Here is a 15,233-nt window from a genome sequence, read left to right on the forward strand (position 1 = left end):
AAGTCAATGTACCCAGAGGAGGGCAGAAGCTAGCTGTCCTCTGGCTACACCATGGCGCTACCCTACAGAGTACTGTTGAGGCTACTGTAGACCTTTGCAAAATGGTGTGTTTTAATCAATTATTTGGTGACGTGATTATATTTAGTTTAGTTATACTTAACAAGGATAACTTTTAAAATGTTAGAACATTTACATTTTTATGAAATTCACTGAGGAGAATGGTCCTTCTCTTGCTCCTCTGATGAGCCTCTGCTAAAGACAGTCTTGAGATTAGCTGAATATGATGTTTGAACCAGACTAACGGTTCTCGTCGGTGGAAGGAGGAGTGGACCAAAGCGCAGCGTGGAAAGTGCTCATGATATTTATTTTCAAGAAACACGCAAAAAAATATAAATTTAAAAAAATAAACGAAACCAAACAGTCTCGTCAGGCACAGACACTAAACAGAAAACAACACCACACAAAACCCAAGTGGAAAATTACAACTTATGTATGATCCCCAATCAGAGACAATGATAGACAGCAGCCTCTGATTGGGAACCAGACTGGCAAAACAACAAAGACATAGAAAACATATATTTTCCCACCCGAGTCACACCCTGACCTAACCAAACATAGAGAATAAATAAGGATCTCTAAGGTCAGGGCGTGACACAGACTTATATTCCCATAAATTATTACAAAAACAAACCATTTTTAAAGTAACTAGGCAAGCCAGTTAAGAACAAATTCTTAATTACAATGACGGCCTACCAAGGAACCGTGGGTTAACTGACAGATTTTTACCTTGTCGGCTCAGGGATTTTATCCAGCAACCTTTTGGTTACTGGTTTTCATAATCTTACATAGCTGCTGCCACTCGCTGTTTATTATCTATGCATAGTCACTTTACCCCTACCTACATGTAAACTCAGCAAAAAAGAAACTTCCTTTTTTCAGGACCCTTTCTTTCAAAGATAATTTGTAAAAATCCAAATAACTTCACAGATCTTCATTGTAAAGGGTTTAAACAGTGTTTCCCATGCTTGTTCAATGAACCATAAACAATTAATGAACATGCACATGTGGAGTGGTCATTAAGACACTAACAGCTTACAGACGGTAGGCAATTAAGGTCACAGTTATGACAATTTAGGACACTAAAGAGGCCTTTTCTACTGACTCTGAAAAACACCAAAAGAAACAACACCAGCATAGCATCGGCACATCCGAAAATCACACCTGTGGGACAGGTACAGGATGACAACAACATTACATTTACATTTAAGTCATTTAGCAGACGCTCTTATCCAGAGCGACTTACAAATTGGTGCATTCACCTTATGACATCCAGTGGAACAGCCACTTTACAATAGTGCATCTAAATCTTTTAAGGGGGGATTACTTTATCCTATCCTAGGTATTCCTTAAAGAGGTGGGGTTTCAGGTGTCTCCGGAAGGTGGTGATTGACTCCGCTGTCCTGGCGTCGTGAGGGAGTGTGTTCCACCATTGGGGAGCCAGAGCAGCGAACAGTTTTGACTGGGCTGAGCGGGAACTGTACTTCCTCAGTGGTAGGGAGGCGAGCAGGCCAGAGGTGGATGAACGCAGTGCCCTTGTTTGGGTGTAGGGACTGATCAGAGCCTGGAGGTACTGAGGTGCCGTTCCCCTCACAGCTCCGTAGGCAAGCACCATGGTCTTGTAGCGGATGCGAGCTTCAACTGGAAGCCAGTGGAGAGAGCGGAGGAGCGGGGTGACGTGAGAGAACTTGGGAAGGTTGAACACCAGACGGGCTGCGGCGTTCTGGATGAGTTGTAGGGGTTTAATGGCACAGGCAGGGAGCCCAGCCAACAGCGAGTTGCAGTAATCCAGACGGGAGATGACAAGTGCCTGGATTAGGACCTGCGCCGCTTCCTGTGTGAGGCAGGGTCGTACTCTGCGGATGTTGTAGAGCATGAACCTACAGGAACGGGCTACCGCCTTGATGTTAGTTGAGAACGACAGGGTGTTGTCCAGGATCACGCCAAGGTTCTTAGCGCTCTGGGAGGAGGACACAATGGAGTTGTCAACCGTGATGGCGAGATCATGGAACGGGCAGTCCTTCCCCGGGAGGAAGAGCAGCTCCGTCTTGCCGAGGTTCAGCTTGAGGTGGTGATCCGTCATCCACACTGATATGTCTGCCAGACATGCAGAGATGCGATTCACCACCTGGTCATCAGAAGGAGGAAAGGAGAAGATTAATTGTGTGTCGTCTGCATAGCAATGATAGGAGAGACCATGTGAGGTTATGACAGAGCCAAGTGACTTGGTGTATAGCGAGAATAGGAGAGGGCCTAGAACAGAGCCCTGGGGACACCAGTGGTGAGAGCGCGTGGTGAGGAGACAGATTCTCGCCACGCCACCTGGTAGGAGCGACCTGTCAGGTAGGACGCAATCCAAGCGTGGGCCGCGCCGGAGATGCCCAACTCGGAGAGGGTGGAGAGGAGGATCTGATGGTTCACAGTATCGAAGGCAGCCGATAGGTCTAGAAGGATGAGAGCAGAGGAGAGAGAGTTAGCTTTAGCGGTGCGGAGCGCCTCCGTGATACAGAGAAGAGCAGTCTCAGTTGAATGACTAGTCTTGAAACCTGACTGATTTGGATCAAGAAGGTCATTCTGAGAGAGATAGCGGGAGAGCTGGCCAAGGACGGCACGTTCAAGAGTTTTGGAGAGAAAAGAAAGAAGGGATACTGGTCTGTAGTTGTTGACATCGGAGGGATCGAGTGTAGGTTTTTTCAGAAGGGGTGCAACTCTCGCTCTCTTGAAGACGGAAGGGACGTAGCCAGCGGTCAGGGATGAGTTGATGAGCGAGGTGAGGTAAGGGAGAAGGTCTCCGGAAATGGTCTGGAGAAGAGAGGAGGGGATAGGGTCGAGCGGGCAGGTTGTTGGGCGGCCGGCCGTCACAAGACGCAAGATTTCATCTGGAGAGAGAGGGGAGAAAGAGGTCAGAGCACCGGGTAGGGCAACAATTGCCAGAGTTACACCAGGAACACACAATCCCTCCATTAGTGCTCAGACTGTCCGTAATAGGCTGAGAGAGGCTGGACTGAGGGCTTGTAGGCCTGTTATAAGGCAGGTCCTCACCAGATCTCACCGGGCAACAATGTCGCCTATGGGCACAAATCCACCGTTGCTGGACCAGACAGGACTGGAAAAAAGTGCTCTTCACTGACGAGTTGAGGTCTTGTCTCACCAGGGGTGATGGTCAGATTTGCATTTATCGTCGAAGGAATGAGCGTTACACCAAGGCCTGTACTCTGGAGCGGGATCGATTTGGATGTAGAGGGTCCATCATGGTCTGGGGCGGTGTGTCACAGCATCATCGGACTGAGCTTGTCATTGCAGGCAATCTTAATGCTGTGCGTTACAGGGAAGACATCCTCCTCCCTCATGTGGTACCCTTTTTTGCAGGCTCTTCCTGACATGACCCGCCTTGGTGTAACGCATGACAATGCCACCAGCCATACTACTCGTTCTGTGCGTGATTTCCTGCAAGACAGGAATGTCAGTGTTCTGCCATTGCCAGGGAAGAGCCCGGAACTCCATCCCATTGAGCACGTCTGGGACCTGTTGGATCGGAGGGTGAGGGCTAGGGCCATTCCCCCCCAGAAATGTCTTGGAACTTGCAGGTGCCTTGGTGGAAGAGTGGGGTAACATCTCACAGCAAGATCTGGTGCAGTCCATGAGGAGGACATGCACTGCAGTACTTAATGCAGCTGGTGGCCACACCAGATGCTGACTGTTACTTTTGATTTTCACCCCACTTTGTTCAGGAACAAATTATAGCTTTTCTGTTAGTCACATGTCTGTGGAACTTGTTTAGTTTATGTCTCAGTTGTTGAATCTTGTTATGTTCATACAAATATTTACACATGTTAAGTTTGCTGAAAATAAACGCAGTTGACAGTGAGAGGACGTTCAACGTAAATAGTCCAGGTGGCCATTTGATTAATCGTTCAGCAGTCTTATGGCTTGGGGGTAGAAACTGTTAAGGAGCCTTTTGGATTTAGACTTGGTGCTCCGGTACCGCTTTCAGAGAAAACAGTCTATGAATTGGGTGACTGGAATTTTTGGGGCCTTCCTCTGACAGAAGGCCTGGATGGCAAAAACCTTGGCCCCAGTGATGTACTGGGCTGTACGCACTACCCTCTGTAGCGCCTTATGGTTGGAGGCCAAGCAGTTGCCATACCAGACGGTGATGCAACCGGGCAGGATGTTCTCAATGGTGCAGCTGTAGAACTTTTCGTGGCTCTGGGGACCCATGACAAATCTTTTCAGTCTCTTGAGGGGGAAAAGGTGTTGTCATGCCCTCTTCACGACTCTCTTGGTGTGTTTGGACCATGACAGTTTGTTGATGATGTGGACACCAAGGAACTTGAAACTCCGCTCGACTGGAGCCCCGTCATTAATGGGGCCCTTCGGCCCTTCTTTTCCTCAAGTCCACAATCAGCTCCTTTGTCTTGCTCACATTGAGGGAGAGGTTGTCCTGGCACCAGACTACCTGGTCTCTGAACTCCTCCCTGTCGGCTGTCTCATCGTTGTCGGTGATCAGGCCTACCACTGTTGTCTCGTCAACAAACTTAATTATGGTGTTGGAGTCATGCTTGGCCACACAGTCATGGATGAACAGGGAGTACAGGAGGGGACTAAGCAAGCACCCCTGAGGGGACCCAGTGTTGAGGATCAGCGTGTCATATGTGTTGTTGCCTACCCTTACCACCTGGGGGCAGCCCGTCAGGAAGTACAGGATCCAGTGGCATTGGGAGGTGTTTAGTCCCAGGTTCCTTAGCTGAGTGATGAGCTTTGTGGGCACTTTGGTGTTGAACGCTGAGCTGTCAATGAACAGCATTCTCACATACATGTGCCTTTTGTCCAGGTGGGAAAGGAATGCGATTGAGATTACGTCATCTGTGGATCTGTTGGTGCGGTATGCGAATTGGCGTGCATCTAGGGTTTTTCGGGATGATGGTGTTGATGTGAGTCATGACCAGGCATTCAAAGCACTTCATGGCTACAGACGTGAGTTTTACGGGGTGGTAGTCATTTAGGCAGGTTACCTTCACTTTCTTGGGCACAGGGACTATGGTGGTCTGCTTGAAACATGTAGATATTACAGACTCGGTCAGGGAGATGTTAAAATGTCAGTGAAGACACTTGCCAGTGATTTTGCGCATGCTCTGAGTACACATCCTGGTAATCCGTCTGGCCCTACGGCCTTGTGAATGTTGACTTGTTTAAAGGTCTTGTTCACATTGGCTACGGAGAGCATGATCACACACTTGTCCGGAGCAGCTGGTGCTCTCATCCATGCTTCAGTGTTGCTTGCCTCACATTTAGCTTATCCGGTAGGCTCGCGTCACTGGGCAGCTCGCGGCTGGGTTTCCCTTTATAGTTCGTAATAGTTTGCAAGCAGTGCCACATCAGACGAGCGTCAGAGCCAGTGTAGTAGGATTCAATCTTAGTCATGTATTGATGCTTTGCCTGTTTGATGTTTCGTCTGAGGGCATAGCGGGATTTCTTATATGCATCCGGATTAGTGTCCCGCTCCTTGAGCGCGGCAGCTCTAGCCTTTAGCTCGGTACAGATGCTGCCTGTAATCCATGGCTTCTGATTGGGATATGTACTTAAGGTCACTGTGGGGATGATGTTGTCAATGCACTTATTGCATTGTTGGTTAAGGGGCCTTGTAAGCATTTCACGGTAAGGTTGTATTTGGTGAAAATACATTAAAAAAAAAAAAACATAAATATAAGCAGTTTATAAAGATTAGCTACTCCTTTAATTACACAATGAACTTTACCCTAGTTGACCGAAGAGCGGAACACATTTCCTGGGCTTTGTGTCCAACTGAAATAGCAGGGGCACCAGCTTGTTCTCTGTCATTGGTTTACAGGTCACTTTTGCTGACAGTCTTCATGTTCACATAATTTAATTGGTTCCAACAATGGGAGGTCTCGTTTAGACCCGCCTTCTTTCTTTCAATGGAATCACGAAAATCGTTCCGACCTTTCGTGCGTTACCGTTCTCCTATCAGCAGGATATTATGCTGGCAGTACGATCGCCGGTTTTCTTTTTCAAAATAACAGTCCCACTGCAAAGACATACTAAACTTCGATTTTTCTTTAGCACTAGTGCAGTACAACTGTTTTTAACAGCATTGCAACCCATTCTGAAACAAATTATTGATAATTTGACGTATTTTATTTGTAATATTGGATTATTTATACCAGTATGTTGAAAGCTATTGTGTAGGCTATATATATTTAAAGAAATACACTTTTAATAAAATACAAACATATCTTATTGGAAATCCTCAATAGAGTCCGCAAAACTTGAATGGATCTTGTGCTGGGCAACTGGTTTAATACAGAGTAACTCCTTACTTCACCCACTCATTTAACTGCAAAGCAATACACGGTATATGGGATACTTATTGGCTTGTAGAGAGAACTTGTCTACTTGTCAACTAATGTGGGGTGGGAAATACTCAGTATGGTCTCTACTAACCAAATATGTGTGGTTTTTCAGGCGGACTGCTGCTGGCTGAGAATTAAGTCCTGTTGGGTATTTACAACACAGTCCCACTCCAAAACAAAGCATAATATCTTCTTAGTAGAGACCCTACTGAGTATTTCTCACCCCACTTTAACTGAAACGGGTAAAAAATGTATCTCTATGAGCCAATATGTAACCCATGTACAGTCTATTACAGTGTCTTCTTGCTATTGGGGAGGGACACATACCAGTGTCAATTTTGTGTTTTTTCCATTATTGGTCTAAATAGAAATCATTTTAAAACATATTTGGGATATGTTTTCATAAATTTGTCATTGCATTTTCTTGTTGTCACAATAGAAGTGGCTATTGATTGCAATTCAATCCGTTTTGAATGAGTTATTCACATTGCAACGTTTTGAAATACGTGCTTTTATTTGAAAGGTTTCATCATTAACATACCTAGTGGCGTTATCATTTGTGCTGCTAGTCTCCTGCTTCTTGGGTGAAGGTTCGTTGTGGTGACTCGGTAACTAGCTACTGTTCATTGCTGAACCGAAGAATCGCTAACAATGTCGCGGGTTCTTGTTGGAGTTAAACGTGTAATTGACTATGCTGTCAAGGTAGCTACTTCCCCACTGTCTTTTATTTAAAAGCAATTCAACATTTCACGTGCAGAATTTCCATTCGAGACTTCCTATGGCTATGGTAGCTAGCTAACGTAAGGTGGGTAGATGGATGAAGGGTTAGTTTAGCAAGCTAGCGTTCATTGTTTGAATGTCAAGTCTGTTCAACTAACAACCATAACTGCAATGAAAATACCAAGGTCATTACAGGGTTATCTAGGTAACAGTTAAGGTTAATTTGTCTAGAGTTTGCTACTTCTAGAATTGGTAAATCGATGATCGACTGTCAAAATTTAAAAAGAAAGCTGACAATGTATTGCTGATGATTCGTATTGCACATGTTAAGCTACATGTATTATCCTCATTCATGCTTCATCACAATGATTTAAAAACATAATCAACTAGGTGTCACAGCATCAGAACAGTTAGATAGCAGGCTATCACTATCCAAGCCAGTCCTTTCAGATAGTTCCAAGGTAAAATATATATATTTTTTGTAAAGGAAGCCTAGCACCATATCTATTACCAGTTATTTCATACTACAGTCTGAGCACTCTTGCTTCAGCTGCACCCAACTAGATCCATGCACTCCGTTAAGCTATGTTTGTACCCTTCCCTGTCCCATATGCTGCCCCAACTCTTATCAGCCAGAGGAAGGGATGTGATGAGAGAGACACGGTCTTTGCCAGTCATGTATTATGAGGTGACTAATGTATATGGGATGGGCTTATTGACAGAATTTTGGCGTTTTAAAAGGTTTAATTACAATGGCCTGTAAAATACTATTGGGTTAGTGGTAGGCTTTCAAAATTGTTCCAGAATTGGTTTGACTGCCTCACAAATTAAATTGGAAAGCTCAGAGCACACCTACATTGAGCCCACAGCAACTATTTATAAGTGCCCAAGACTGCACCGTGTCCACACAACTCTGGCACATTGACGGCATGCACTTCATGTCTCCAGCCTCTGCCTTTGTCTGTTTAGTTGTTTGTCTGTCTTTCTCTGACCCTTCTGAGTGACTATCCAGTAGTCACTTATGTTCAGTAGGGCATACCATAGCAAAGCTCTTTGAAACTGAATTAGCATTTCTTATTGGAGTTCCGGTAGTCCCACGTTTTTTCAGTCTGTTTTTTCTTCTGTTTGGTGCCTAATGAAGACAACCCTGCTCTCTCCCTTAGATCCGTGTGAAGCCCGATCACACCGGGGTGGTGACAGATGGCGTCAAGCACTCCATGAACCCCTTCTGTGAGATCGCCGTGGAGGAGGCCGTCAAACTCAAGGAGAAGAAGTTCATCAAAGAGGTGGTGGCCGTCAGCTGTGGGCCCACGCAAGTAACGGTAAGAGTGACGTGGTGCTCTGGCCTGGCGACGCCATTTTGAAGACGGGCGGACTCAACGACGCAACAGCATTTTCCTTATTCTACATGACATTATACATATCTGTTCTACTCTACTAATTTCTACCTTTACGCCCTGTAGTTTTAGGCTTCATTTCTGTCCGAAACGTACTATAGCATTAGGCTACATCCTCCTTCACAGGCCTTCAATAGCTAACATTTGGAGGGACGCTTTGGATCTTGTTTCTTCATTAAGATAGCGGTCATGAGTATGTTTTCATTCTATTGTAAGAAGGATTCTGCAGATGGTCACCTCCAACTTGACTGTGCTAATGAGTGTATTATTCTGTCATTGTTCTCAGATGGTGTTCTTATATAATTTTGAGAACCCTACCGCTCAAGCGTTTGTATTGTGTGTGTGTGTGTGTGTGTGTGTGTGTGTAGGAGACCATCCGTACTGCACTGGCCATGGGGTGTGATCGCGGCATCCACGTGGAGGTCTCAGGAAAAGACTACGAGGCCATGGGACCCCTGCAGATCTCCAAGATCTTTGCTGCCCTGGCCAAGAAGGAGGAGGCCTCACTCGTCATCCTGGGCAAACAGGTCATCCGATGCAATAGATTGTGACACTGCCACACCAATGCCCGTTGACTTTGAAATCAAACCTCATCATCTCATGTAATGCTCACTGATTGTGTTGGTATTTCTTGACAGGCCATTGACGATGACTGTAACCAGACGGGTCAGATGACGGCAGCCTTGTTAGACTGGCCACAGGTCAGTAGTGGTTTCTTCTTGTTGTAATCCTTGTTCTCAGCAGGAATCACTAAACTGATCTCAGAGCATAGAGGGCTTGTTTACTGTTAACTGCTGACTTGGATACCATTTCTGTCCGGAACAGGACCTTTTCTCATGGTCTTTATAAGCATATCGACTTAATGTCAGGTGAAGGGAACAGCTGAACTAGCAGGCCTTAGATTATGTCACTACAGTCAACACAGTCTGCACTGAAAAGTAGACCAAAGGCCAAATAAAGGGCAAAATTAGGGTGTATTTACATGGTCAAACCACCAGATGTCACACTTGGATTGCCTCGTGGCCTACAACGGGTTTACAATTGTCAGGTAGCAAAAACAAAGCCTTCTTTCCATTTAAGTTCATTTGATATTTTCAAATAATATTTAATCTCAATGTGGATTATGACATCCACTAAATGTACAACCTTCCATTCTTGCAGGGCACATTTGCCTCTGAGGTGACCATCGATGGGGAAAAGGTGAAAGTGGTGAGGGAAATCGATGGTGGTCTAGAGACCATCAAAATCAGCATGCCAGCCGTCCTCACAGCAGACCTTCGACTCAACACCCCCAGATACGCCACCCTGCCCAACATCATGGTAATACACACAATGTACATTTCCTCACAGTGTACACACACACACACACAGCACTTTAATTTCTCATCTCCTCCCTCCACCTACCAGAAAGCCAAGAAGAAGAAGATAGCCAACATGAAGCCAGCGGACCTGGGGGTGGACATGGTGTCGCGGGTGGAGGTGTTGAGGGTGGACGAGCCCCCAACGAGACTGGCCGGAGTGAAGGTGGAGACGGTGGATGACCTTGTTGCCAAACTCAAGGCAAACGGAACAATCTAGAGGCCCCGTGGGAGACAAAGGGGGAGTGCAGGGGACACACAGAGGGGTGAGTCTCAAAACCTAAAAACAGTATGACTGTTTGAGATAATATCGGTAACCCATTAGAAAATGTCTGATGGATTCTCAGCATGACGGAGCACTGATTCATTTCACGTTTATGTAACAACTTACCCATGTGAATCATCTGCTTCTTCCACCAAATTGCCTCAACTGTAACACAGACCTTTGCCATAGTGTGCTGTACTTGACCAAGCTTAGTGTTTCTGTCTCTAGTTGGCTGTAATATGTAAATTCCCCCGTTCTTTTGCAGGTCTGTGTTTGAGAGATGGAACAAAGTAATTTAGCAAACGTGGAGGACTGGTTGCATAAGGCAGAACCTATCGCCATAAGGCAGAACCCATCTCTGTGTTTAACTCCGACTTCCATGATGGTAGCCTACTGACCTGGAATGAAGGGAGACTGAGAAACACTGTCCTATAGGAACCCACAGAGCCCAGAGGGTGAAGAAGAGGGCCTGTTGTTATTGTGCAATTTAATTCACATGGTACATCTGTATTGTAATTAATGTATCTTCTCTGTGAGTGTAGCTAACTAGTTAAGGACCTAGACTCAAAAAATGGACAACTTCCAAGCCAGTAATGTAAGTCAGTAACTTTCATTCACCCATGTTTCTGTATGTGTTGCACTGTACATTCAAGAGTGTCACAATAACATTTTCATCTGTAACATGGACCTTTGAAAATTCTCATGAAACCCTACATTTACACATCTGGGCTATGCAGTTTGAGTTGGATGCCATGTGTAAATAAGAACCCAAAGTTGCAGAGCTGAATGTGCATTCAGGTTGTGTGATATGTCTACTGACTTGGTTTGTATAAAGTTTATATAAATATAATTATTTCTGGGTTGGGTGGCAGTTCCGGTTGAACAGTGTCTCTCAGTAGATGTGGGAAAATGATCAAAAACACACACAAAAGTTGACTTTTTACCATAAGCGCCTCTTCTGTTTAGATCGTACAGGATCCTACCATAACAATAAAGATGTCTTTTTCATATCTGGATCTGCTGTTTTCCAGTGTCATTCTATGTTGCTGTGTTCTGTGTCTTTCCACATCAGTGTTTTGGTTTTAAGATCGTCTCTTGAGTAGCTAGTACTTGGCAACAACCATCCAGTCACTGACTGTTTGTTTATTCCATGTGTAACTCTGTGTTGTTTGTGTCGAACTGCTTTGCTTTATCTTGGCCAGGTCGCCGTTGTAAATGAGAACTTGTTTTCAACTGGCCTACCTGGTTAAATAAAGGTGAAATAAAAAATTAGAGTGCATGTTCTGAACCCCCTAAATCCCTGGGGAAGATGGTACACCATCTTAAGATATAGACCAGACACTTTGGAAAAGGATTGTGTCACATTGAACGATATGGGAATTTGGTTAGCGTCTTTCAGAAAAAGTGTAGTATCGTCAGCCAGCTGGCTTATCTTTACCAGCAATGGACATACATTGTACAGGACTATTATTTAAATAATTTGTAAGAAGTTGGGTGATAAATAAAAACACATACAGAGAGGACAGCCTTGCCTAATTCCTCTCTTTAACTCAAATCTAGGTGAGGTGCTATATTTCAATTTGATAAAGCTGTTATCATCTGTATAGAGAGTCTTAATGGCCTTACAGAAAAAAATCCCCAAATACACATTTCTCAAAGGAGTGGAAGAGGAACTGATGCTCTACTGTGTCTAATGCTTTATAAAAATAAAAAAAATAATATGAAGCTATCCTCAGTTATTAGGTCTGAGTAGTCAAGTATGTCTAATACTAGTCTGATATTGTTAGAAATATGTCTGTTCCTGTTGATGGAATTTATATGAATGACTAGAATATTCCACCCTGAAGCCATTTAATCATATGAAATTGATTAGAATCATGTATAACCATAGTTAGTCAGTATAAAAGGAATTGTCTTGTACAACAGACCAGTGCTCTCGTGAATAAACCATATTGACTATTTTAGCTGGTCCTCCGTCTGTTTCATTTCAATCAGTTTCTTACAAATCCTGATTAGTAGACTGGGTAGTTAATTTAACTGGTTTATGAACATTGAGAACATAATTCTCGTAAAAATGTGGTCCTTCGAGCCGGATCTCAATACCTGCCTCTGTCGTCCCAAGGAACTGCTGAAAACCGTGCACAGTCGGATCCAGGGTTTATTTCAGGCCAGTGGTGAACTGGTACACGACAGAGGTGGTGATGAGAACCAACCAACATTGCTTTTCCCCGTCTTCAAGGCAAGGTCGGTAATCTTTATTCACGAATTTGGGGGAATGATTTAAGATATAGGAGACGTTTACTTTGTGTATTAGCAAGGAATCGATTGAGGGAGCAGGTCCTCAATGACCTGAGGTACATGTGTACTACCATAAATAAAAATAGCTTAATAATTGAGGTCTGTGAGGAATGGCCGAAAGGGTATTTGAGGGATGGCCAAGAGGTTATTAGCAAGGGATATAAATAGGTGCTGTGAGATAGGACGGGGATTTTGTACAAATAGGATAACTTAAATGGTTAATTAACATGTAGTATTAGCCATAGATCCAATTCAAAAGACATACCTAAATAAAATCCTAAAGTGTGAGGATATTGCTAAGGTTTGTGAGATAGGACGGTAATTCTATGCGAACAAATAACTAAAATGGTCAATTAACAAAAGTCAATTAGCCATAGATCCGATTCAAAAGATAATACTGAAATAAAGTCCAAAAAATGGAGAACGAAGGGAAACCTAATATAGCGGAGTGAGATACGAGGTATTAACATCAAAAGAACAAGCAACAACAGAAAAATAGGTTGCTGACTAGGGATTTACGACCCCTGGTAAATAGCTTATAGGTTGTAAACGGTGACACCTAATGTCCAATCAACACCACTATAGATAAAGTTTCAAGAAAGGAAAAGCACACCTAGGTTAAGAGATAGCAAAATACACATAGGGAGTAGTGACATACACACCAATAGTGAGACACACATAGGAGTAATTTAATCAGAAGGAAAGTCAGGAAAGATTTAACCGAACTAGGACAGAATTTAGCAAACTTATTGGGAAAGTGGATAGAGGTAGAGAAAGGGAGAAAGTCGAGAAAAGTGGATAGAGACAGTCAAAAGAAAGGTGTAGATAGTCAAGGGAAACACCAGGTTGAGGGTTAAATACTGGGCTGTCTGAATCCCGGGTTCGTATCTCAGCCTGGGCACCGATAGACTAAAATTAATTCTGATTGTAATGCAACTATTGATAGGTTTTGCCTGGAGAGATATGGTTGTTAGTGTTTGTTTAAGATATAAACTGAACATTTTATTAGCTTGTTTAGGTTAAATTGAAAGACTAATTCATTTTAAATAATAGCGAGGCGATTTTGATGTAATAAGTTGTCTGTTGCCTAAATGGTCTGCTGGAATAACGTATTGAGAATGGAGTCGTATTTAAATTACAGAATCATAGAAGAGACAGTTACCTAAATCTAAAGAATTTCTGAATAATAGCGGAGAGATAATGGCGATAGAGTGGTGCCCACCAAAATGTTTTTCATTCCTATGGATTGACTGACATACGGTATAAATTTAGCGAAGTACATGGTACTTTTACATTTTGGACATTTCATAAAGGGGAAGCCGAAAGAGAAGAGAAAGTTGGAAAGTTTGGTTTTACTCTTACGATAGAATTAAAGCAGAACTCAGTTGAGTTTTTTAAATTTTTATTTTTTAAGTCAGTTAAGAACATATTCTTATTTTCAATGACAGCCTGGGAACAGTGGGTTAACTGCCTGTTCAGGGGCAGAACGTAGGGGTTATATTTTTGCCTAGAGGCAAAAATATATATATATATTGCCAGGGTAGTCTTAAAAGTTGCTAAATCTAGCAACAAAATTGCTAGGTGGGCATCACTGGATTCAGGTCTGAATAGTTGAATCGTAAACGTTTTGTGACCGTTTCTGGTTATAGATTTTTGGTTTGATTGTTTAGGTGACACCAATGAATTTAAAATGAATCTATTCTAACATTATAATCTGTTTCCATTACGTGGAACCATGTCAGGTCGGTAAAGGGGATTGCAGGTTGAGTTCATTTTATTTTAAAGGGACAGTGCACATTAATCACAGTTGTATGTGTCTAATGGCAGGGTATTCCTATCAAGCATTTTGAGAGACTGTTTGCAGACATACTGAATGTGTTTTACATATTCAACAATTGAGGCAATTTAAAACTAATGATTGGAGGGAGTACAATGGAATTATTATTAGGTTTTGTTTGTAGTAAACGTTTGGGTGTGAGGAGATTTCCATGTTTCCCAGAGACACGATATCTTAAAGGAGTACACTCACATATGGAATATTAGAAGTTTTGTTTCCTGAGTTTGAATTAAACACGTTAATTCTTTAGGTAAAGGGAATGTTCTGGCAACCTGGGATACAACATGTAGAAAATGCTTGATGTTTTTTCTTTAATTTGTATAACATAGTATGAAACACGACTGTAAAAGGGTGGTATGACCTTTGACCTCTATCATGGCTTTCCTTGGTGGTCTAATCAGCCTCATGGGAGGGCCATTTGAATAATGAATTTGAGGTCAATTGTGATACTGATTTGAAGGTAATTGATAATTATGAATGAGTTTATAGTTCTTTGACATAGTTGTAATTTGAACCAATGAGAAGAAAGAAATGGCATAGTCTTGGATTAATGGTAGACTTATGTTAAGTATTTAGAACCTAATCCAAGCCAACAGGACAGGGATATATGACATCTGTGTTGATTCAGGATTATTGAGAGCCTCGAGATAACCTTAATCAACCTTTCTAATAACCTTAGAGATTGCCACCATAGACAGGTGATTTGTCTCAAATCCATGAGTTCAGACAGTGGGACGTTTAGTAAATATTTGGAGACCCCCATATTTGATACTGACTGTTATGAGGAGAGAAGCGACAGACAGATAGCAGAAAAGGCAGACGGAGAAGCCCTTCCCGCACTGCTGAGGGGGGAGGGAGGGGGGGAGGGGGCAGGAAATGAGCAAGATAGAGATAGAGCAGAAGGAAAGTGAGTAGCATGAGGAGAGA

General features: G+C 43.2%; 1 protein-coding gene across 2 annotated transcripts; it reads left to right on the forward strand.

Annotated features, from left to right (window-relative positions):
- The first annotated feature begins 6,985 nt into the window (after positions 1 to 6,985).
- On the forward strand, positions 6,986 to 11,187 carry etfb (electron transfer flavoprotein subunit beta). 2 transcript variants are annotated; one of them, XM_035750769.2, is made up of 7 exons: positions 6,986 to 7,133; positions 8,315 to 8,473; positions 8,917 to 9,075; positions 9,187 to 9,249; positions 9,710 to 9,868; positions 9,956 to 10,172; positions 10,437 to 11,187. In XM_035750769.2, exons 1-6 carry the CDS (start codon positions 7,083 to 7,085, stop codon positions 10,124 to 10,126), a joined length of 762 nt encoding a protein of 253 aa, XP_035606662.1. In that variant the 5' UTR covers positions 6,986 to 7,082; the 3' UTR covers positions 10,127 to 10,172; positions 10,437 to 11,187. The 2 variants fall into 2 exon arrangements, with proteins under 2 accessions (XP_035606662.1, XP_035606663.1); XM_035750770.2 differs by having other exon boundaries at positions 7,087 to 7,236.
- The last annotated feature ends 4,046 nt before the right edge of the window (positions 11,188 to 15,233 follow it).

Source organism: Oncorhynchus keta, chromosome 34 (assembly GCF_023373465.1).
Source record: "Oncorhynchus keta strain PuntledgeMale-10-30-2019 chromosome 34, Oket_V2, whole genome shotgun sequence".
Classification (NCBI taxonomy): Eukaryota; Metazoa; Chordata; class Actinopteri; order Salmoniformes; family Salmonidae; genus Oncorhynchus; species Oncorhynchus keta.